The sequence below is a fragment of the Megalobrama amblycephala genome, linkage group LG7, assembly GCF_018812025.1.
Source record: "Megalobrama amblycephala isolate DHTTF-2021 linkage group LG7, ASM1881202v1, whole genome shotgun sequence".
Classification (NCBI taxonomy): domain Eukaryota; kingdom Metazoa; phylum Chordata; class Actinopteri; order Cypriniformes; family Xenocyprididae; genus Megalobrama; species Megalobrama amblycephala.
The window spans coordinates 34,952,236-34,976,757 of record NC_063050.1 but is presented as its reverse complement, the minus strand read 5'-3'; the positions used below and the strand labels follow the sequence as shown (position 1 = coordinate 34,976,757).

At 36.9% G+C, this 24,522-nt stretch overlaps 1 protein-coding gene across 4 annotated transcripts in view; it reads right to left on the bottom strand.

Moving 5' to 3' along the window:
- The window catches only part of cntln (centlein, centrosomal protein), a 132,001-nt gene that overhangs the window by 67,357 nt on the left and 40,122 nt on the right, over positions 1-24,522 (bottom strand). For all 4 annotated transcript variants that reach the window (XM_048197182.1, XM_048197184.1, XM_048197183.1 and 1 more), the window contains 2 exons: positions 12,161-12,253; positions 1,071-1,192 (listed from right to left, as the gene is read on the bottom strand). In XM_048197182.1, coding sequence (XP_048053139.1) covers positions 1,071-1,192; positions 12,161-12,253 — 215 coding nt within the window. The remainder of the gene's footprint in view (positions 1-1,070; positions 1,193-12,160; positions 12,254-24,522) is intronic.

Below are 24,522 nucleotides of genomic sequence, written 5' to 3'. Positions count from 1 at the left end.
TGCTTGCATGTGCTCTGCAAGCAGCTTTACAGTATTAAACATGAAAAAAAAGAAAAAAAAACAGTGTCAGCGTCACTTTCAATTACAAGTAAAACTTCAATTTCTACAGCAGCTCTCCAGTGTGTTCATGTTTTTACTTGTGTCTGACCTCGACGGATTCAACAAAGGAAAAGGACTGGAGAAGATTACCACGTCAAACAAGGCAGAACCTCAGAACACACATAACTATTATGTAATCACTATGAGCCAATGGTAGTTGGAAGGTGTTAACCAGCTGGAGTCCAGCTCCGGAAAGTTTACTTTGGAAAGTTGTTTCAAATTCCCAATATGAACTCTAAATGGCCTAATTTTGCTTAAAACGATGCCAAACCAGTTCATTCTTCTGTTTCGAAGTATATCAGGTCTTAAAAACACTAACTACAGGTAGAATTATACTGTGTTTTTTTGTTTCATTACAAAACAAGAATGACATCTCTCTGTTTAGAATTTACTGCAGTATATGTTACATGGTCCATGTTCATATTACGGTACAAAATAATTTGTAATTTGTCACCTTTTGTTTGGATTTTGTTTTGATAGTATTTCATTTCATAGATATGGAATATATGTCAATATATTACTGTAGAAAGTAAGCATGTTGGGTTTTGTATTATGTTGGGTTTTGAACTTAAGTTAAACAGTTTTGAAAAAAGTATGTAACCATGCAAATTAGCCTGTAGGTACATACATAATTTTAGTGGTTGAAAAAAACATTGAATGTACTTTGTTCTAAAGCAATGGAATATGATCCAACAGTTTGGCCTACATAGACTGCTGTTGTGCTCTCTGAAAAAGAACACTTTATTTTAAGGTGACATAGTTACACGTTACTACATGTACTTGCTATAGTAATAACAGTAAATTATGTATAATTACAAGTAACTAACCCTAAACCAGGCCCTAACCATGACCGTAACTCTATAGTGAGTAAATGTAGTTAATTATTACACAGTACTTATTTGAGTAAGCACAATGTAACTATGTCACCTTAAAATAAAGTGTAACCCAAGTTTTAAATAGAAAGTACTTACAAGTCATGAGTATCTTCAGCTTTCTTCAGCTGCTCTGTCACTGTTCTGTAGTTGGTTTGAATGAAGCGTAAACGGTCATGATGTTTGGCATAGGCTCTTCGCAGATCCTCATTCTCCTTAGTCTGTAGATAATATAGATAAGCAGGCAAACACACAAGCACAAGTTAAATCTCTATTGTATGCCTTAGACAAACTCAAAAGCTCAAACGTGCATATAATATTGATGACCATCACATATAAATTAAAAAAATCAGAATAGTTTCCAGTATAGTGGATCATTGATACATAAGAAATAGACTTATAGAAAAAATTATAGATATAGATATATTTATATATATATATATATATATATATATATATATATATATATATATATATATATATATATATATATAATCTTTTATTTAAAGAGGACCTTTTATGCCCCTTTTCACAAGATTTAAAATATGTGTCCCCAGAATGTGTCTGTGAAGTTTCAGCTCAAAATATCCCACAGATCATTTATTATTGCATGCCCAAAATGCCCATTTTTGAGTGTAACCAAAACACACTGTTTCCATGTGTAAATGTGCCAATATACAGTAATATGATACATCACTGGTTCCCTATAAAGTATCAATTAAAGTATCAATCTATACTGATTATAAAGTATTGCTACTGACCTACAAGGGCCTAAATGGGTTAGCTTCTGTGTATTTGACCCATCTTTTATCGACCTACATTCCATCACAAAGGTCACAAAACTCTGGAATTTTGGTAGTACCTATGTCCACTAAAGGAGGGAGAATATCTTTACATGTTAACACATTCACATGATGTTAACTAACTACATGATTTGTACATTTCTAACATATGGACATTATGGACATCTGATAACTAATTACTCTAAATTGTAATGTAGAAACCTGCATTTTCTGTAAAGCTGCTTTGAAATGATACTGTATGTTTCTGTTTCTTTATTATTGTTCAGTTACACTTTACAATAAGGTTCTATTAGTTAACAGTTACTTCATTAGTTAACATGAACTACCAATGGAAATATTTCTATAGCATGTTTTAATCTTAATGGTAATTTCAACATTTACTAAACATATTAAAATTAAAGTTGTATCTGTTAAAAATTTAGTTATTTAATTGACCAGAGCTGACATGAACTACCAACGAACAGTTGTACATCCAGCCAGTTGTTATTGCAGAATAACCCCCGACAGGGTGATCAGGGCTTGCATCAGCCTGAATGGGTTTATTCTGCGATAACAACCGTCTGGATGTACATTATCCCACTTATTACACGGCTACTTGCCACATAAGTAAATAATTAGACATGAAATATTGTGCTGAGACGAAATATTTTATAAGCTCTTTAAATGCAAAGCTTCTGCGGTGAGAGCAGTTGCTAGCAAGGGGCAAGTTCAAACTAGACCTAAATTTAAGAGATATGATACAGTCATACCACATATTACACAACATTTTGTGTGTCAAGGTGTCGAGATGTTTTATTTAAAAGTTAAACTTCATTTCAAATCAGAATTGGGGATTAAGACCTGCAGTGTAAATGCGGCCTAAATGTCTAAGCATTTTAAGTCTAGTTTCCGTTAATAGAAACAATTGCATCATGCTGCATATTGATAATCATTTTTATTTTGCTTAAAAATATAATCACAACGATTCTTGGCATTAAGAAATGTATTTTTACATTTAATCAGAATTACTGCATTTTCACCTATGAGCACAAATCATGAGAATGTCAACTCATACGCATGGTTTATTTTACCTCATCTAATTTTCTGATTTATTATAGGCTATTTATCATAACACACTCTCTACATTGTGAAAACTGGTCAAACAAGAAACTTCTCTCAAAAAATAAAACGGTGAAATTTTTTAATAGTAATCCCAATTATAGCAAATTGCATTATTTTGCATTAAATTGCATTAAGTAAAAATAAATAAATAAATAAATCAATTGTATTTTCACACAGAGGTTGTGTAAGTGCATTAATTCTGCAACCACAATCATAAGCAACAAGGTCGGGATCAATGTTTGGATTTATTACAGTTCCATCAACAAGAAGCTTTGCAGATTAAGTTTCGCAGATTAAAAAAAACACAGATTGGATCTATACACATTAATTTAACCGGAATATCTCAATGGAGATCGCTAAACTCTAGCTAACACATTTGTCAGTGTTTTCAGATCATCCATGCTTCTTCCAAAGTGTAGAGACAGCACGTGCACATGGTTGCAAGATTGCAAAGATTAAGTAAAACGCCGGGCAGAAAATGTATCCTTTTAACAGAAAAGCTCTGACTGGGGGATTTAAACTCTTGACATCTGGCAACTGCAAGTATGAAAGCTCATAGAGGCTTGTTAAAAACAGTCTGTAATATTGACAAAAACAAAGAGATTTTGGTAAAGTTTTTATTTTTTAACGAAATTTTAGTCTCATTTAATGACATTGGTATGTTCTCATCTTAGTCATGGAAAAAAGGGTTGTCATCAAATATTTTTCATCAGATTTTGTTAATGAAATTAACACAATGTTGTATTGCAAAACACTTTTGCTGCTATTGAGGTGGGATACGAGTTAGGATAGAGACAGGTTTGGTGGTATAGTTAGGTTTAAGAGTGGGTTAAGGTGTAAGGGAAGGGTCAACGGTGTAATTATAGATGCAACTACACAAATTACAGCTGTAATTACACGAAAATATATATTTTTTTAATATATAAGTACAATGTAAAAAACATGAAATGCAAACATGTATCAAATGATTAAAAGTTATTACATACTAGTTAAAGACCCAAATATGAAATGGGATCATGTACTGAATTTAATAAATGTTTTTGTCTTTCCTTCCTGCCCAGGAAGAAGCCAGAAGAGTTTATGTTGAATTGCCAAATAGAGTTTATCAACAGAAAAATATTCTGTGATAACCTGGCTTCTCTTGAGACTCCCCTGCTTCGCAGCATAGTTAATGATATGCTAAAGCCCGCCCCACAAGTTGACAGGATTGGTTACAACATATTTATGACATAGAGAACAAGGGCAATTTGAAACTGTATTTTTCTTCTTCTTCTTTTTTTTTTCTCCAGACTGTCACTGCGGTTTTAAGGAGAAAACAATCAGCAATGGTGTTGATTTATGAATTTGCACATGGTTTGTCTTAAAGCATATTAAAAACACCACATAGACATATAAACATTAAACACTTGATTTTCACCACAGGAAGTCTTTAAAAAAAATGCCTGAACTATTTTTATATTTTGCTTAAAATAATAAACTACTAAAAACAATGTACTTAAATATAAATAATCAAAACACTCTCATCAGAGCAGAAAGCAAAGTTAACTAGTAATTTAAAAGTTGTGCTGTATTCCCTCCAAATCATTTTCCAAATTATAACATTGTTTATTAAGAAAAGCTCTTAACCTGCTGATTAATGTCTAAAGGTGCCACGTTACAAACTTGGATTATTTAAACGGTCGGAGTCATATGACAAATACAAATAATAGTATATTCTGTATTCTCGTTTTCTGCAGTATTTTAACAAAAGTATCTATTTTGCAGCTCAAAGTGTTTCTGCTACTGTTCTTAAAATAACCGTACCATCTGCAGCTTCTAATGTGCCACTTTATGTCTTTAGCAGAGAAGAGAAGCAATGCGCACGTAGTGGAAACTGCTTGAATGAAGCGGGGTCTGGAACTGGACCGGGGTCCGCTATTTGGGGACCAAGCTGCTCATTCAAAAAGATGAAGGAGATAAAATATGCACTCTTACAACCATCAACAACATATTACCATAAAGTAAATTGTCATAAGTCATCAACAGCAGATCATAAGTAATCGCTTGGCATAAATGCATGGTATTCATTGATTTTGAACTCCTCTGAAATCATGAGCCTGTAGAATATGCAACAGTGCCAAGTTTTGATTTTGAACATGTAGCAGTCATATTTATTTAAAGTGCCCCTATTATGCTATTTTAAAAGGTTCCTAATTTTGTTTTGGAGGTCTCCTATAACAGGTCATCATTTTCACATAAAATACACTGCTCATCACCACATTTATCAATGATTCTCAAATGACTCGTCCGATGCTACAGTCTCTCTAAATCCCTCCTTTCAGAGAGCCTGCTTTGCTCTGATTGACAAAAGACAAAGAAAAAATATCACTCATGGCTCTTGACTGAATAACAGGGCTGTGAATCTTTGGGTAGACAGCAAATCGATTGAATTCATGATTCATAGGTGTTCGATTAGATTCAAGAACAATTTTTGCTAATTCAGAACGATTTGATTTGAGACGATTCACATTAAAATTCGATGTGATTCGATTAACTTCAATTTGATTCTGCATTTCTATATGCATTCATAAGGTATACGAAATCAACAATGTCACCAAAGAAGTGTGTTTTTGGTTGTGAGGGAAAGATAACCTTGCTTCCCAAAGAACCCAGTGTTAAGTGAACAGTGAAGCTGAGAGATTTGCACTCACGCATTACATTGATGTGCTCTCGATATTTGTCATTAAAATGACCATAGAAACTGCCTTAAATTAACTATCAAATTAAGAATAACGTCTTGTCTGATAGTTGCAATCAAATTTTCTTATTGGTCAAAATGAATGGAGAATATCTCATGTTTTTCTGTGGCTGCTCAAGCCATCAGGATCGGCGCTTATGGTTTTAAAAACAAGGCCCAGTTCGATGCTGAATTTACAGATTGTTTGAAACTGAAAGATGGAGCGGTCACAGCGGTAACGATCCCGGTCATGAGTCGGAACCACGGGTGGTGAGTAAAACTGCATCAACTATATGTTTTGTTGGCAATAGGCTCCTAAGTGCATATAATGTAAACAACACAAGCGTACTGAATTCATAAATTCATCATTCACAATACGCTATATTCATTATAGTGATTCAAAAGTTATCCAGGGATAATGCGATGGTGTATTGTGTGTGTTTAAATACATTTGTTTTACTGACCATCGATAGCTTGCAGACGATCGCTACACTCGAGCGATTTGTTTGCTAAACTAAAGAAGTCATTCAGCATCGTCGAGAGGTTAAAAGGAATTGGATTGACAGTCGTGCTTGCAGTCGCTTCTCTATCATCATCGTGTTATACCCGCCAATAGCGAGCAAGGTGGATAAAGCCAGCCTGTGATTGGTTTCCGCAAAAGTGTAACAGAAGCAGTAGAAATTAATGTACGGGTTTCCAGACTGAGTTGCCGGGCGAAATCAAATCACCGGCAGATCAGGTTGGGTTTACCCAGTCTACGGGTAGTCAGCTTTTTAACTCTTACAGTCCTGCTAACGTCTTGGTGCCAGATACTACAGGACACCTTTAGCAGTCTTGTAGAGCTCATGCATTGGTGGGTCTGCACTGTTTTGGCAGTATGGGAAGGACCAACAGCATATTAGGCAGGTGGTCATAATGTTTAGGCTCATCGGTGTACAGTCACAGTACAAGATATATATATATATATATATATATATATATATAACAACAACAACAACAAAACAAAAAAAACCTCATTGATGGTTTTCTTGACAGTCCAAAGGAGAAAAGAAAGAAAGAAAAAAAAAGACAGCTCATCTCTGGAGAAAAAAAAAAAAAAAAAAAGCTGGACTATTGCCATATGAATGCTCGTACCTCATACCCTGTGTTAATATTTCTATTTTTAAGTGTCCTTGCACTGACAGTTTGCCTTTGGTGTGAATAGGCTTTACCTGGCCAAAATAAAATTACGATTTTTCACACGTACTTTTAATCCACAAAATTGCACCACAACTACTTCGTTCATTCAGAGAATAGCAAATGCTTAGTGACTGCTGCTTTCTCATAACAATTCACACAAGATCCCCTATCAAAATACACAAATGCATGGGTGACCATTCAACCATCATCTCATGTTTTGACTTATGCATTCCACATAATGCCTAGATTGTTTAGAAAGTGTTTTGGAAAGAAAACATAAAAAAAGTAAAACCTTAAAGGCACTGTTCTAGGGGTGTACTTAAGACTATGCAAATAAGTTCCATATGGAGAAAGAAGGTTAAGCCATCCCAGTGTGACTATTTCTGATGTCAACAGCCAATCACAACATTGGAATGGAAAAGTGCCATAGTATAATCTCTTCCACATCAGAAAGGGTATGCTTTTAATAAAAGTTTGCTCTCAACAGACACACCTTGTTCAGAGTCTCCAGCCTGTGAGGTACAAACAATACCAGATACAATCATATTCTGAGTTTCCGCTCCCAACCGCACAACAAGGTTATGCTCCCAATAGCAAACTCAAGGAACATTTCTCACCAGTGGAAGATGTAGTCACCAGACCAATCAACCAAGTACACAGAACATAAACAGCAATAACAAAACCTCTTTCCAGAGACCTAGACATTAGTGTATACAATGATCTAATGTGCAAAATCTAATGATTTTGCATAAGTTATGTCAGTTTGAAAACAAAGTTAACCTAAGCATACCATACAGCATATGTCCATTTGTTGTTTTATTTTTAAATGTTAAAAAAAAAGACAAAATGCATGAGAGAAACTGTTTGTTTCACTGCAACTGCAGATGTTTGTTATTGTCACGTGGAGCGAATTGAATGTCAAGTTCTTGACTTAATTGAGATAATGTATACTGTCTGGCAAACACTGTAGAATTCAAATAAAAACTTTGCTGTTTTTTTTTTTTCCTAAAATCAGCTGATTAAAAAGTGTTTTGTAAGTAATTGTTTTTAAAATTCATTTTAATAAAACAAATGCAACCTAAGATTTATTTCTTGGCATTTAAATAAAGTATATCTTAAAAGAGATTTCAAATGCATCTATATACAAAAATATATTATAATATCCAAAATATAACTTATTTGTCAAATAGGCTTATAATGACCTCTATTGCACCGAATACGACCAGTAAGCTAAGAATAAATTGAACCTCATATAAAGAGCAATTACTGAATTTAGTGTGTTTGTTTCACTCTCAAGATCCATAAAGGTACTAAAAACATATTTAAATCAGTCCATGTGAGTACAATGGCTCAATATTAATATTATAAAGTGATGAGAATGTTTTTGGTGCGCCAAAAAACAAAAACAAAATAACGACTTATAAAGTGATGGCTGATTTCAAAACAATGCTTAAGGAAGCATCGGAGCTTTATGAATCGGTGTATCGAATCTGCTGTTCGGAGCGCCAAAGTCACGTGATTTCAGCCGTTGGCAGTTTGACACGCGATCTAAATCATGATTCGATACACTGATTCATAACGCTCCGATGCTTCATGAAGCAGTATTTTGAAATCGGCCATCACTAAATAAGGTCGATATTTTTTTTTTTTTTTAGCGCACCAAAAATATTCTCATCACTTTATAATATTAATATTGTGAACCACAATTAGTTACAAGTAAACATTAAAGGTATTATGGATAAGATGCTGGTTATGTCTATTTTCTTTACACACATGCAAGGGCATGAATGAAATATTTTCTATACTGTAGTAGTCAGCCTATACATTCCATTTTAGACAGGGATTAAAATGGTTCAAATAACTTATAAAAAAAAAAAAAAAAAAAATTGTCACGGTATGTGACCACGGGAGGAAGAAGGCAGGAGAGCAGGTTTCCAAATAACACTCAAAGGTTTAATGATAAATCAGAAGGCAGGTAACATCCAAAAACAACAGTGACAGGACAAAGGAGTGAACAAAACCAAGGAATACTTGGAACTTGGAAATACAAGAACTAATGAGATAATAAACAAGACACACCTGAAACAAGGACACTAATCAAATCAGAAACCATGACAACTAACTCAAGGCGGGAAAACTATACAAAGGAAGACATGTGACAAACAGAACATGGTGCAATAACAAAGACATGTGACATTACTCCCCCCCTCCCAGAAGGCACGACCTCGCGCCAGAAGGAGTCCAACCAGGGAGGGGGGTGCTCTGGCAGGTGCAGAGTGATAGGATGCCTCCAGGGTGGCATCGGCAGTTCAGGGCGCCATGGCGGGGTCACAGGTATATGCTGACTCGGGGACTGGAGTGGAGTCTGGAGCTGACTCGGAGACAGGAGCAGAGTCTTGCAGGACATCCCCCTCATACTCCACCAACAGGCCTACAGGCACAAGTGAAGTGGCCAACCCGACTGGGGCTCAGGTGGCGGCTATCTTGATGAGGGCTCATGCGTGGCGGCGGCCACTTGACTGAGCCAGGAGTGGCGGCAGCCATTGACCGAGGGCTGAGGTGGCGGCGGCATTTGACCGAGGGCCCAGGTGGGCGGCGGCCACTGCGAGGGCTCTGAAGTGGCAGCCATCTTGGAAGGGTTCTGGCATGGCAGCCATCCTGCAAATATGCTCTGGCATGGCGGCCATCCTGCGAAGAGGCTCTGGGATGGCGGCCATCTTGCAACGAGGCTCTGGCATGGCGGCCATCTTGCGACAAGCCTTTGGAATGGCGGCCATTACTGGACTGAGGACTTGGGGAAGTGCAGGAGGACAGAAATGTACGTTTCCACTGGAGGGATATGTGGAGGGAACCGGCTTGAGCTGAGTTGGTGAGGCCTCGTGTGTCTCCGATGGGGCTGGATGAGGAGGATACTTCTTAACTTTAACTTCATCAACTTCAAAATTTGAGCCATTTATGTTGCTCAAATTAAATAAAACTTGTGTACAAACTCTTGCGAGTTGATTCTGGTCTGCTTATAAAACCAATGTCCCTGATAACGATTCGATCACAGCTACATGCTAAGAAAGTGATGTTTTTCTGTGACCACGGAAAATATCCTTTCTATAAGAGTTGATAGACGATCAATACTGAGTGTTCGCTGGCCGAACAGATTAATTGATTGTAATATTAATTCAGCTACATTAAGTTAATTTGATTAACTGATTCAAGTATTTGTAATTAATCATAAGTTATGACTAATTATTAATATTTCCCCTTTTGAGCTAATACATATTGTTACAGTAGGTATTGACAAAAGTGACTTGTGGAGAAAAAAAAACTGTAAAACTTCTATCTGAAAGAACTTGATTTGAATAGGCTTAATTCTTTCCTTAATTCCCCACTTTCCTCACTTACACTTTGATCATCAATCATTGAGATATATGTTAAAGTCGGAATGAAATGAAAAATCATCCTATTTACTAAATGCATGTTATTGATCTTGAACTTCACAAAATCGTTCATGTAAGTCAGATGAAAGAAACTTTTCAATTTAAATAATTTATATTGTATTAAACAATCCTCTTATCATTCTCATCCTGTTAAGGTGAAATTCCTTTGCTAGCGACCTGAGATAAAAAGAGAGCGGCGTCATCGGACACTCACATATACTTTAAGTTGCATGACCAAAGTCAATATATCATTGGTACCTTGTGTAAAGATCACTACCAAAGTTTGTTTTTCTTTCTGGATGTTCTTTTCTGGGAACAGGGCGCTGATAAGCGTTTCCACGCCAACCTGGCACCTGTAGCATTATTGTGGCCTGACATTTCGCCCATCAGCCAATAGGAAAAGGCTGACTTCTCCCACCACTTAAACCCCACAGCAGGAGGAACGCCTCAGTAAGCTGGGTTGCTCCCCAAATGCCCGTAAATATTGGTCTTTGCCTCACAGCTATTTGAAGGGGGGAAAGGGGGGTGGGGGTGTGGGGGGGTGGGGGGAGAGATCTCCACCAAAGATTACATGGGACTTTTCAGGGGTGAACATATAGATTTTCCTGACAAGAAGGCCCTCTATTATTCTGACCTTAGCCAAGGCGAACTCTGGCAAGACAGCAAGCGCACCTTTCAGCTTGAGTGGCCAGGGCCAGGAGACTTGTCGAAAGGCTTTCTGAAAGGGAGGAAAGCTTGTTTACCGCTGCTATGACACGGCAGCCCTGCTGGGCGGGAAATGCAGGGCCCTGAACCCTGTTATTATTAACAAGGACAAAGAGAACAAGCCAGCCCCAGACCGGGTTGCCAATGTGACAAGTATGGATTTACTGCTCAGAAATTCACAAGAGGACAGTCAGCCTTTAAACGAAAAAGACAGACAATATGAGACAGAGAAGTGGAACAACGCAGAGCGCTAATGAAGGCCTGTTCAGATTGAGTGACCAATGTTTCGTGTCTGAGTGACATCACGGCATACGGGGGGCGTTTAAAGTACCCGGCATGCATCCACCTGGGCATTAAAATCAATACGAACTGGAGGATGAGTACTCCGCACCGCTGGAACTGTTGACTGTCACTGAGCCTTACAAACTGAAGTATCTGACAGACAAAAACACAGACTAGATTAGTTTACTTGAGATTTAAAAGGAGCGAAATGCAGGAATGAAGAAAAGGCCAGCAGAGAAGAGAACAGGGTAAGAGAGAGAGGCACGATAAGTCAAAAGAGAGACATGGATGATTGGTTTAGTGAAGAGCGAGAGTTCTTCAGCAGCCTTCTCTCCCGCTGCCTCATTGCCTCTGCAGACAGTCAATGTGTGTGCGTGTGGATGATGAAGGATGGAGGTCAGATAGAGGGTAGCGGTCAGAGGACAACATCTGACTCTACCTGCTATGAGCTCCTTCATGCCGAAACTTTAACAGACACACACATATGCAAATACATGTTCTTATTCACTGATATGTCAAAGAGCGGACAATGTACCAGACTATGATAGTTTTGAATACTTTTTCATTTGATTTTATTTTTTATTTGTATTTTCAATGTTCAATGTTTTAATGTTTTTTTTTTTTTTTTTTTTATTGAATTTAATTTTAGGGCTGACAAAGTTAATGTTAATGTACTAACTGATATAATTTGACAGCATTCAGTTTTATTGTAGTTTAGATTTGTTTTTTTTTGTTTTTTCCCAATTACATTAAAATGTTATTTAATTTTTTTAATTAAATTAAATTTATTTTTATATTTACAGTTATATTTTGTAGTATGACACAACATTGCACACCTTCTATGTGCTTTTTCTATGTCTAAGGAAGCAGGAGCTGCCCAAACGTTTACATAAGGACATAAATCTCCTAAGGTGTCCAAAGAGAAGATAAGAGAATCACAGTAACAGAATAAAGCAAGTATTTAGTGTTCACCTTAAGTGCGAGTAATTCCTGCAGCCGCTGAATCCGCTCTTGACTGTCTGCTCCATCATTGTTGCCACCACCTGGAGATAGAGACCTGGAGCCCTGTTGAAGACAGAAAAAAACAAAAACAATAAAACATCTTTCATCAACACAATAGGCAAGTTTTTAATTACCAAAAGCCAAAGATGAGCAATAGCCCTTCACGTATGAACACACAAACATCAGCCAGCACACTCTCCAAAATCTAACAGGGGACACAGGCTGAATCGTGAGGAGGAGCACACACGGCATGCTGCTGAAGGGTTCTCTATGCAGGGACCTAATGAGCATGTTCATTTCCATTTACATTGTTTCTTTGACAATAATGATGTCCCATTAGGGGAGACTAAAGGGTTATAGAGTGAGAAACGCGCCAGGCCTCATTACCAAAGGTGGGGAGGGAGGCGCCTTTAATTGCTCTATCAGGGCCCAGAGTTACACTTGATAGGACAACAGAAGCAGACTTTGGGGAGAAAGAAAAAAAAAGGAAGAGAGAGAGAGAGAGAGAGAGAGAAGTGGGCTCTCTCTGAAGTACCTAAAACCAGTGGAGAGTAGTGTGCGATTGGAATGGCAAATCTGGTAAAGTCGGTGAAGGAAGGCCATATGGCAGAACAACTGAGAAAGTGTGAAACTACAAAATGGCAGACACACCACTACAAATCGAGAGATGGAGATCTTCAGGGACCAGATCAAAAACACTTAATCTAGGAAAAAAACACTAATACTTCAGAGAACTGAAAAGATCCTTTAAAAGCTGATTAGCTCTTGAATAGGCAGCCGTTGAGTACAACTAACTAGAGTCACTTGCTTGGAGCTCTTAGTCCAAGAGGATCTACCTATTGATGTGTTGAAGTCAAGTCATTAACAGCATAGCTGAACTTTCCTCTGACACATGTCCCAAAACCAGACTTAACATTCTCAGCATTCACAGGAACAGTGGTGTCCTCATCATCAAAGACCTCAACTCTGCAAGGATTAGCAAAAGAGTGAAATTAAAGCTTTCAAAGAAGCAGCAATCAATACCTGAATATAAAGAACAAAGAAACGGTTCCAGCAGTCATGAGTGGCAAAGAAAGCCTTACTCTTCCTGCACTGCGTCTTGCTTATATGCAGGAATGCAAACTCATCAGGGGTGAAAAGCTGACAAAGATGTGGCCCCCACCTAAAGGGGTCTGGGGGCATTTTTTTTTTTTTTTTTTTTAAATATAAGCTTTAAAATATGGATTTAAGTCAATTTAGCATGAGGATTGAGGATATAAGTATGTATATGGGTCAATAAATGGCATGACATGCTTTATTCTGTTAAACCTATTTAGTTTGAATTCATTTTTAGTACATTTAAATAATACTTTTTTTGTTATCTTAAACACCAAAAATGTCAGGTGGTGCAACTGGATGAAAAAATGAACAGACTAAGAAAACGTTTCGGGTTAAGACTGTAACCTTGTTCCCTGAGAAGTGAACGAGACGCTGCGTCAAAGACGACTCTTTGGGGAACGCCTCCAGCATAGCGTCTGAAGCACGTGTAGAACTAGTCCAAATTCAATTGGTGTTGCGTCATGACGTCACATGTAACGGCATACACGGAAGCTACAAAGGGAGCCGGCACAGAACAGTGTTAGCTTCTGCTCTTCAGTAAGCGTTCTGTGTTGCTTTTGTCTGTCTTATTTGGTGTTGTTTGTCCAAGCAGTGCAAAGCATTCATTCATACATAGTATAAGCAGTGTGTGCCTCCCTGTCCCAGACACATCACGGGTGGTGTGTTATCTGCCTCGGAGGGGAGCATGTGGAGGACTGTGCGAGTTGTGAGCTGCTGCAGCTTAGAATGCTCCACTCCCACCCAGCTGATTAGACAGGCCAGGCTCATGCTCCCGTGGTTCGGGCATTTGCAATCATGGGGATCACAAATGGAACTGTTCTGTGTACACCGTCACATGTAACGTCATGATGCAACACCAATCAAGATTGGACTAGTTCCACACGTGCTTCAGATGCTGTCATGCTGGAGGCATTCCCCAAAGTGTTGTCTTTGACGCAGCATGAGTTCCCTCGAAAGGGAACTATTTAGAATGGTGTCTTAATAATAAAAAAATTAAAAACTAAATATTATGGGATCATTTCAGGTTTGAAACGTTTCATATAAACAATTTTTTTTTTAAATATCAGTAGTTTTAAAGCTGTTGCGTTATTTGAAATCTTTTGTCCAGCAATTTGTATATTCTCAAATGTCAGGGTGGCACAACTGCAAACATGGCTCTTTTAGTATGAATTGGCAAGGTAATAACAGTAAACATGATAATGCATCATCCAGAGGACTCCAACTGATCCTTGTGGCAGAGTGAAAAGGTTTGTAGATCTCTCTCAAATACTGGTAAAAACTGCTAATTTTCAGTAATGGCTGGTTGGTACACTTTTCATTTCAGTTTGTACAACTACAGTATATGTACACATACAACTATTTGGTTGAACCGCCTGACATAAAAATAAAGTTAAACAATTTAAAAAGTTATTTAACAACTGAAAGTCATTTAAAAATTGTTCAAGATAAAAATATGCATTACATAAGATTTTTATTTTATTTTTTTTTAAACACCTGAGCATAGCATCACATAGCATCTTTTGGTTATAAAAACATTAAAAATTCAAATCTAGATTTTGATTTTCAAAAGTTTATTATAAAAACGTATAATTTTTTCCCCAAAATGCAATAAATCCATGACACGTTTTTTTTTTTTTTTAAATGCAATTAATCCATCAATATAAAAATAATTTTTCATATTGAAAATACACAACAAAGTAAGTTGATTCACATATATGACAGCCTCTGAACTTTGTCAATACTAATCTTTTATAAAGGTATTGGACTAAAAATACATTCAATCGTCGCTCCCAAAATGAATTTAACGAGTCATCTTGGTAATGTTATAAATTACTTGAGCACCTCATCTTCTTAATCTCCTCGTGTAAATGATTACATTTCGATGACTTACGTTTCTTCCCCACCGCAGAAACCACCACAGGTTCATCAATGCTGTCAATTTTTTTTTTTTTTTTTTTTGATCACAAAACACAAAGTAGAAAATTAGGATGCCGGGTGTATTCAGAGCGCCAGCATTACTGATTACAGTGCGTGAAATGGTGCGCTGTGAGTGGTTGAGTGGATATATCGCATTTTGGAAAGAAAGGGAGAAAACATGACAGAATAAATAAATGACTTTTGAAGCAAAATTAATAAAATGACTTTTCAATACCGAACAGATACAATACTGATTTTGGCGGAAACTAATTTTTTTTTAATAAAAATGCAGTTTAAAGGGGCTCTGTGTAAGATTTTTACTTTAATAAAGCATAAAAATACCCCGATATGTTTGCAGATATTTAGGAAACATGCTAAGTTCACCTACTTGTTCCTCAGAAAAACAATGCTACAGCCAGATATTCTACTTCTACTGCGTATTGCAACCATGGAAACCAGCAAACAAACTGGTTCAGAGAATCGCAGATTCTACTTGACCTAAAAAGCCTCTGAATCCATCTAAATATCTCTATGAACAACAGCATATTGAAACAGATAAATCAGCTCATCAGCTTACAGTGTTTAAGTCTCCTCAGCTTTCATTGTCAATTGCGCTCCCTATTGTTGCTGGCAACCCGCGTCTTTGAATGAGGGGGCAGGGCAAACAATATTTTGAATTTGGACTGCAGTACCTATTTTGAACACTGGGTGTCATTATTCCATAGAGCCCCTTTAACGCATTTTGGAACCAAACTCTTCATATATATATATCTGAGGTTGCGCTAGACTTTAACATTGTCCGTCATTTTGACGGACAGGGTCGTACAATTCCGTCATAATCTATTGTTAATTTTCATTTTCATATTTTAATTATAATAACACATTTAATTGCTTTTATTTTGTTCACATTTTCATTTTTAATTATGAACCTACAGGACGATATAGGCTTATCCATTTATTTTGAAGAACATATTAACAGATTAGACTACGTAACTTTTACTTTAACATGAAATTTCTCTGTACTGTACTATAGGCTACGTGTTGTAGCCATTAAAGAAAATGTAGTTTCATATTTATGTTTAAACAGTCCTATGTTATGTTTTAAATTCATCTATTTGATTATGAAAAGTGAAGAGCATGAGTAAGATGCATCATAAGATGCGCAATATATCGGAGTGTGTCAGACATGATTTTGACCACTTCATTAAGTTTTGTTTTGTAGAAAGCCTTTCTTTAAAGTGAATTTCATTTTGTAAAAATTGTATCTTAATTTTAATCAATGTTTCATCAACCAACTGCCTGGATGTAATAAATAAGAAGCAAATATAGCAGGCAATTTAATCGTGACATCAGGCGCGGGCACGATCACTTGCACGTGAACTGGAGGGCGTCTTACAGGCTAAATGAACCGAAACTCAGCAGCTGCTTGCCTCACAGACATGAGAAATATATCTATGGAAAGCTTTAAATATCTACTTTAACGAAAATGAAATAATTCAAAACCAAAAGAAATAGGCTACTCTGATTATAATGTAGACTAAACCGAATGAAATGAGCATTCTCTCTCAGGTGCGTCCACTATGAGGAGATGATGAGAGTCAGAAATGTCATCTTCAAGTCAACTTCATCTTTGCAGCCGACACTAATTCAGAAAACATTACTTTATTAATAAACAATTAAAATGTCTCCTTGCTGTTTAGGTCACATTCATAAGACCGATATCGATTTGTAAATCCCAGTCGATCTTTTGGTATGCTGTTTTCAGTTGATGAATAAACAGTAGTGGGTCCAATCCAATGAATTGCAATAGGCTTAACGCTTTGTGTTGCTTTTGATATGGAACAAAGTCTCAGATTTCAAATTCTGTCCATTTCATTAAGAAATTCAAGCAATAAATACCGTTTTGGCGCTCTTTAATGTGGCGTGATAAATAGTTGTAGCTTCTGGGTACTCGCCTGTGCGTTACATTGCTATATTGGAGCGCACTCACCACCAACTGGACAGGGGTGGGAATTACAGTTACAATTTACAATAGATCACCCTCAGTGTAATCTGTCAACGTGACAGACGGCCTTCAGATTTTTCCGTTATTGATAAAAAAATTCCAACAATGACGGACAATTTTCGGTTAACGCGACCTCTGATATATATATATATATATATATATATATATATATATATATATATATATATATATATATATATATATATATATATATATATATATCATTTATTTGAAACGGTTCTCGGTTAAAAAAAATAAAAAAATAAAAATAATAAAAATCGAACCGTACCGTTCTGCACACTCGGTTCGGCACGCACTTACATTGTGGTCTCCCAGTGGCTAGAAAAGGCGATGGGTGTAAACCGAGCCCTGGGTAAACTGAGAAAATGAAAGCTCAGACGGCCCAATCTGGAATCTTCTCTATATGTCATCATACGGGGAAAGGTTACCTCCCCTTTCTCTGCTTTGCCCGCCCATGAGAAAATGAGCTACTACAGTGAGATTTGAGCACAATATATATATTTTTTTTCCTCGAGAGACATCATGCCTTGTAAACGAGCGAAGCATGGCAGTTGCTCAGTGTTTGGATGTACAAATGAACACCTTAGTATTTTTTTTAGTTCCTTTAAGTTCCTGTTGGCTCTTCAACATGAAGAGCCAACAATGTAGGCTAGCATTAGCTACATGATAATAACTGTAACCGCATACATAAACCAACTAAAGTACCGTATCCAGACACAATGTTTTAAACTAACCATTCAGAGACATCCTGCTGTAGCCACTGAGTTGCAACTTCTTCATCCGGATCAGATTCTAGGTTAAACTCAAAAGCTTGAACGACAGCGTGTCTACGAGCCATTGCGATACATCCACTGTCAACATTAGCGCATGGTACCGTAGCCGCAAGCTGGTTAAGGCCACACCCACCCTCCACCTTGCCCCGCCTCTCTCCTCCTCATTAGCATTTAAAGCTACAGAGTCAAAAAGCTCATTGTGGGACTGGCTTGTAGTGGCTGAAATTCTGCACCAAGGCTGAATTTCGGGAAAGAGACTTCAGATACAGTACTAGGGACCACTTAGGCCTATTTAAAAGCATCCAAAAAGTAGCATGTCATGGGACCTTTAAGAGTTTTTTAGGTGAAAATGTAGTTGTTTAGACCTGCAATATGTGACTCATATTTAATCATAGCACCTATTTTACAATTTGTTTAGACGTTTTCGGAGATGCAAGCTGCAGGCCGTCAGCAGCCGTTCAGTGCTCATGTACACGCCGAGAACAGTTTCATCTTGGTAAGTGCTTCTGTGATTTGCCGCTGTATCTTATAGTGGTTAAACATGAGACATAATTCATTTTGGATACATAAAACGGGCAATATTTGGTCTTATTAATCTATTACTTGTTTCTTAGTGTCAAGTAACAAAATGCAGAGCTTATTGCGATTATTGGTGGTTAAAGCTGCTGTAGGTAACTTTTGTAAAAAAATTTTTTTTTACATATTTGTTAAACCTGACATTATGTCCTGACAGTAGAATATGAGACAGATAATCTGTGAAAAAATCAAGCTCCTCTGGCTCCTCCCAGTGGTCCTATTGCCATTTGCAGAAATACACCGCTCCCGGTAAGAAACAACCAATCAGAGCCAGGAGGAGTGTCTTAGCAGTGTCAATCAATCAAGCTCGCGTGCGCGCTGATCTCACCCCTCCCATACACAGCGCCAGCGCATACAGGCTTCAAGATTACCGGTGTGCCGCAGCTTTGCTTATGGCGGAAAAACAATCCAAACTGCCAATTCCTCGAGTGGCACCTGCTCATAAAATAAAGACGGGTAAACGGAAAAAGACAGATGACGATGATAAAAAAGCCAAAAAGAAAGAATTAGATAGAGCCCGAAATAAAACGAGGGTAAATATCGGTGCGGCTTTTCCGAGGTGGAGGGAGCTACGTGTCCTGAACGGATTAAAAACCGATGCAGAGTCAGCCACATTTCTGCTTGACAAGTAAGTATCCCTGCTTGATTTGTTTAATTTTTTAAGAACTACACAACTAAGATAATTTCAAAACAGGACTGACAAATTATGTATGACGTGGTTTCTTGTAGATTTCAGGGTGGTCCTTTGCATATAACATCGTTTTATTTCGCCATAAGCAAAGCTGCGGCACACCGGTAATCTTGAATTTGACGCCTGTACACTGTGCATGAGAGGAGTGTGATCAGCGCGCACGCGAGCTTGATTGATTGACACTGCTAAGACACTCCTCCTGGCTCTGATTGGTTGTTTCTTACCGGGAGCGGTGTATTTCTGCAAATGGCAATAGGACCACTGGGAGGAGCTAGAGGAGCTTGATTTTTTCACAGATTATCTGTCTCATATTCTACTGTCAGGACATAATGACAGGTTTAACAAATATGTAAAAAATATATTTTTTTACAAAAGTTACCTACAGCAGCTTTAATGGTGGTTAGGCTACAGTGCTGTATTCTTCGTGTAGATCCAATGGGCCAGGGTGCGTTTAGAATGCCATGAGAGTATGAGTGTATCGTGGTACGTACCATGGGTGGTGTATCACGGTTTTTCGGTTCGGTTTGAATATCGTTACACCCCTAAACAGCAGTGGAAGGCATGTACATGTGGAAGACATAGTTAAACGAACAGTTCAACCAAAAAACTAAACGGTTCACATATGAAAATTCTATTATCATTTATTCAACATGATGTAATTCCAAACCCATTTTTTCTTCTGTAGAAAACAAAAAGCCATTTTTGAAGAATGTGCTCTTTTCCACTGACTTGCGATGAATGTAGACTGGAGCTTTCACACTTCAATGTTTTAGGTAAAGTATTTCCTTAAAGGATTAGTCCACTTTTAAATAAACTTTTTCTGATAATTTACTCACCTCCATGTCATCCAAGATGTTCATGTCTTTCTTTCATCAGTCAAAAAGAAATTAAGGTGTTTGAGGAAAACATTCCAGGATTTTTCTCCATATAGTGGATTTCAATGGCTACCAACAGGTTGAAGGTCCAAATTGCAGTTTCAGTGCAATGCTGAATGTTCTACGCCTTCCTTATTCTACTTACGGAAAAAAAACGAAACTGGTGCCGCGTTCGTTCTGTAAGTAGAATAGGGAAGGCGCAGAACATTCAGCGTAAGCTTTTTGAAGAATGCGGAAACGGAAAGTACGTTCAAGGCGATATTTTGTTTATAAAGTATAAACGGTTCTATTTTTTTCAAAAATGACCGATCGTTTCGCTAGATAAGACCCTTATTCCTCGTCTGGTATTGTTTAAAGCCCTTTGAAGCTGCACTGAAACTGCAATTTGGACCTTCAACCTGTTGGTAGCCATTGAAATCCACTATATGGAGAAAAATCCTGGATTAATTTCTTTTCGACTGACGAAAGAAAGACATCTTTGATGACATGGGGGTGAGTAAATTATCAGGAAAAGTTTATTTAAAAGTGGACTAATCCTTTAAGCACTTTTCAGAGGACATGCCCCATCATGATCAGGTTAACGGGAGAGTAAGAATTCGATCAGCATTATTATGGTGATAGGTATGTGGATAGGATAAGTATGAGCAAAAAGTATGTTGTATGCTGTGAAAGACTTTCAGCTGTTAGTGTCAGCTACATAACTAAACTAATAAAAGTATATGCCTCCAGCTAAAATGTTTGTACACGTACACATGACTTTGTGTCCTCACATGCATGGGCCTACTTTATCTTTATCTTATCTTAAAAAAAAAGAAAAAGAAAAAAAAAAAATTCAGTGTAGTGATCTAACTTATTATGATCACACTGATAAGAAATTTCTGTGTGTCTAGGTTCCTGTCATGCATGAATCCTCGGGATGGAGACACACAATCACATGATAAACATTACCTTAAAAAAAAAAAAAGTCTGGAAGGCTGTGTTTAATACACTGACACTTTCATTAAGATGGTGAGAAGCCTGGAAAATACTGGTTAGGGCTGGAAGATAATGTTTGCCATGGAACTTACAGGGTCAGCTTTTCAATATAAAACTATATCTCTGACTACTTCAAACAGAAGGTCTTTTAATTGTATTGAATATTTAAATAAATACAAAACTGTATACTTAATACTATACTCTAAAAAAACTAATTCAGGGGACCTTTAGTCATTACTTAAATATATATATATATATATTGTTGTGAAATAAAAAATCAAGTTCTGAAATGCTGTTAGACTTTTTACTTGTAATTAGGGCTGGGCGATATATCGCATGCGATTCTCACGCGCATTTCGTCAGTAAAGCCGGTTCCCTGATTACCGCTAAATCGCGATCACCTGCTTTCAAATGGAGCGCCATTTAACAGACAGAGCCGTAGTTCACTGATAAGCCACGCAATTTCACGTTCATATCGCAGATGAATCGCCTTCGATAATGAACGCGATATTTGCGTGGCTTATCAGTGAACCATGGCTCTGTCTGTTAAATGGCGCTTCATTTGAAAGCAGGTGATGGCGATTTAGCGGTAATCAGGGAACCGGCTTTACTGACGAAATGCGCGTGAGAATCGCATGCGATATATCGCCCAGCCCTACTTGTAATTGTTATTTTATTCAGCTTGGATGACACACAAATTATGCCTATTGATTCGATATACTATCATGACTTATCATAGTTTAACATTTTCAGTTAATGTAATTCAAAAATGTATTTAATTTTAAGTTGTTAATGTAAAATACAATGTGATGACGTGTAAACGTGTTTCATTGTTTTGAGTTGTATGAACACTTCTTTTAATTTAGACGAACTTAAGTTAAGTGAAACTAGGCTGGGATTTATATTTCCCATCATGCTTTGCCCATGGCACTTGAAAGGGAGAGTAAATGCTAAAATTAAGTGTTATATAATGTTTTTTGCACACGATTAATGGTAAGGGAGATTTAGCAGTAATTAGTGTTATGTTATGCTAATTTAGAAGAGTTTCTGTTAATGTGCGTTTTTGGAGATTTACCATCATGGTGACAAGCGGTGCTTAGTAAGTTCATGTTACTTAGAAATGCGTTTTATTGTGTCCAAAAAGCGTCTTCACCTTACTTAAAACATTATGTTGGATCAACTTAAATAGTTGCCTTCATGTTGACAATTATTAAGTTCATGTTACTTAGAAATGTGTTTTTATTGTGGCAAAAAAACGTCTTCACCTTACTTAAAACATTATGTTGGATCAACTCAAAATATTGCTTTGAATTAATGTAATTCTCCCAATTGGCTTAAGTTAAAAATTCTAGTGGAAAACATTAACATTTTTTTTTTTCTGTTGTACCAATGCTTTATTTTTTAAGAGTGTAGGGTTGTTAACTCGCAATATGGCTTTGAGTTATTATCAAATCGCAAAGGGTATGTTTTAATTAAATATATGTGCCGCATAGTGTTACATTTTGCTTTGAGTATTTTTAATATTTAACTATACTTTGAATTATTATTCTTAGTAATAATAATAATAATAATAAGTTATTATTATTATCATTATCATAAAAGTTTTGGTCCTACTAACAAAAACAAAAATATCACTGAAGTAAACAGATTTCTTCTCATATTGGTGCACTGGTCTGGTGAGCATATGTGTATTTAAGAGCCTTCTGACACTTTCAAAACCAAAAATACCATTAAGAACAGGTGTCAATAAAACGGCATATTTTTGTTAAAAACACCAGTCAGTGCAATAACAGAAGAAAACATCTTTCATTCATCACAAAAACACAGGTGAAGTTCATTACACAATCATAAAATGTGGCAAAAATGTGATTCCATCTAAAACTAGCCACCAAAACTGAATGTCTGGTCAATAGGAGCAGGAAGTGTGTTTATAGTTTATAAAGTTATAGTGAAAACAGGTCATAAATCTTGCAAAAAAACCAAAAAAAAAAACCACGATCTGTAAGGAACTCGACAATTTGAGAGATCTCGAGCATTAGAGCTAAATGCTATATTTCAAGCAGAACTAACATTCCATCACCTTGAGAACACTATCTCTAGAGAGAATCAGGGTGGTGGCAGAATCATGCTTTGGGATGCTTCACTGAGGCATGGAGTGTTAAAAAAAAAAAAAAAAAAAAAAATTAGACAGCACTAACTACAGAAAAAACTCAGGAGTTAATTAAGCTGCAATCAGCAGGAGCACTGGGACAATTAATCTTCCATCAAGGCAAAGACCCAAAACATACTGCAAAAGCAGCACAGAGTGGCATATACCAAAAGGTAAACGTCCTAGAGTGCCCTGTGGAGTACAAACCAATGTATACAAACAGACTCTCTGTGTGGTGGAGTCATAGTAATTTTGCCAAGAGATTGATTAAAACTCCCAAACAAGCAGATAATCTCACCCAAAATGCTGCCTAAATGTTTTTTACAAGTATACAGTGGCAGGTGAAAACTTCTGCATTTTATATTTGCACATATACACTGCCCAGCCAAAAAAAAAAGTCGCTTTGGATTTTATACTTAAATACTTAATCTATGAATGGATCATTATTACAGTGGTTATTATATTTCTAGCATGTTATATGTCTGGCAACGTTTTTTTAACCCTTAAAGATGGAGTGTGTAGCTTTTCACTTCTTAACCATGTAGGAAGACACATCATGGTCATATTCCAGGATGACAAGATTCACCAGGGTTAAAATTGTGAAAGAATGGTTCAGAGAGCATGAAGAATCATTTTCACACATGAATTGGCACCTCTGAGTCCAGACCTTAATTTAATTGAAAGTCTTTGGGATGTGCTGGAGTAGACTTTACAGAGTGCTCACCTCTTGCATTGTCAATACAAGATCTTGACCAAAAATTGATGCACCTCTTGATGGAAATAACACCACAACATTTATTTTCATCGAGAGATGCATCATTTTTTGGTCAAGATCTTGTATTGACAATGCAAGAGGTGAGCATGCTGTCTCCTCCAGCACATCCCAAAAACTTACACTGTGGTTAAGGTCAGTGCCAATTCATGCGTGAAAATGATTCTTCATGCTCCCTCCCAACAATTCTTTCACAATTTGAACCTGATGAATCTTGACATTGTCATCCTGGAATATGGCCATGATACATCTTATGGTTGTTTAAGAAATGAAAAATGTTGCCAAACATATAACATGCTAGAAAAATAATAATCACTGTAATAATGATCCATCCATAGACTCTTAAGTATTTGCCTATTAAAATCCAAACAACAACACTTTTTTTTTGGCCTATTTAACCTACCTACCTAAACTTTTGTTGGTCACAGCTTATTTTTTTACAATAATCCAAAAGCCATTAATAATATTTGGTATATGCTT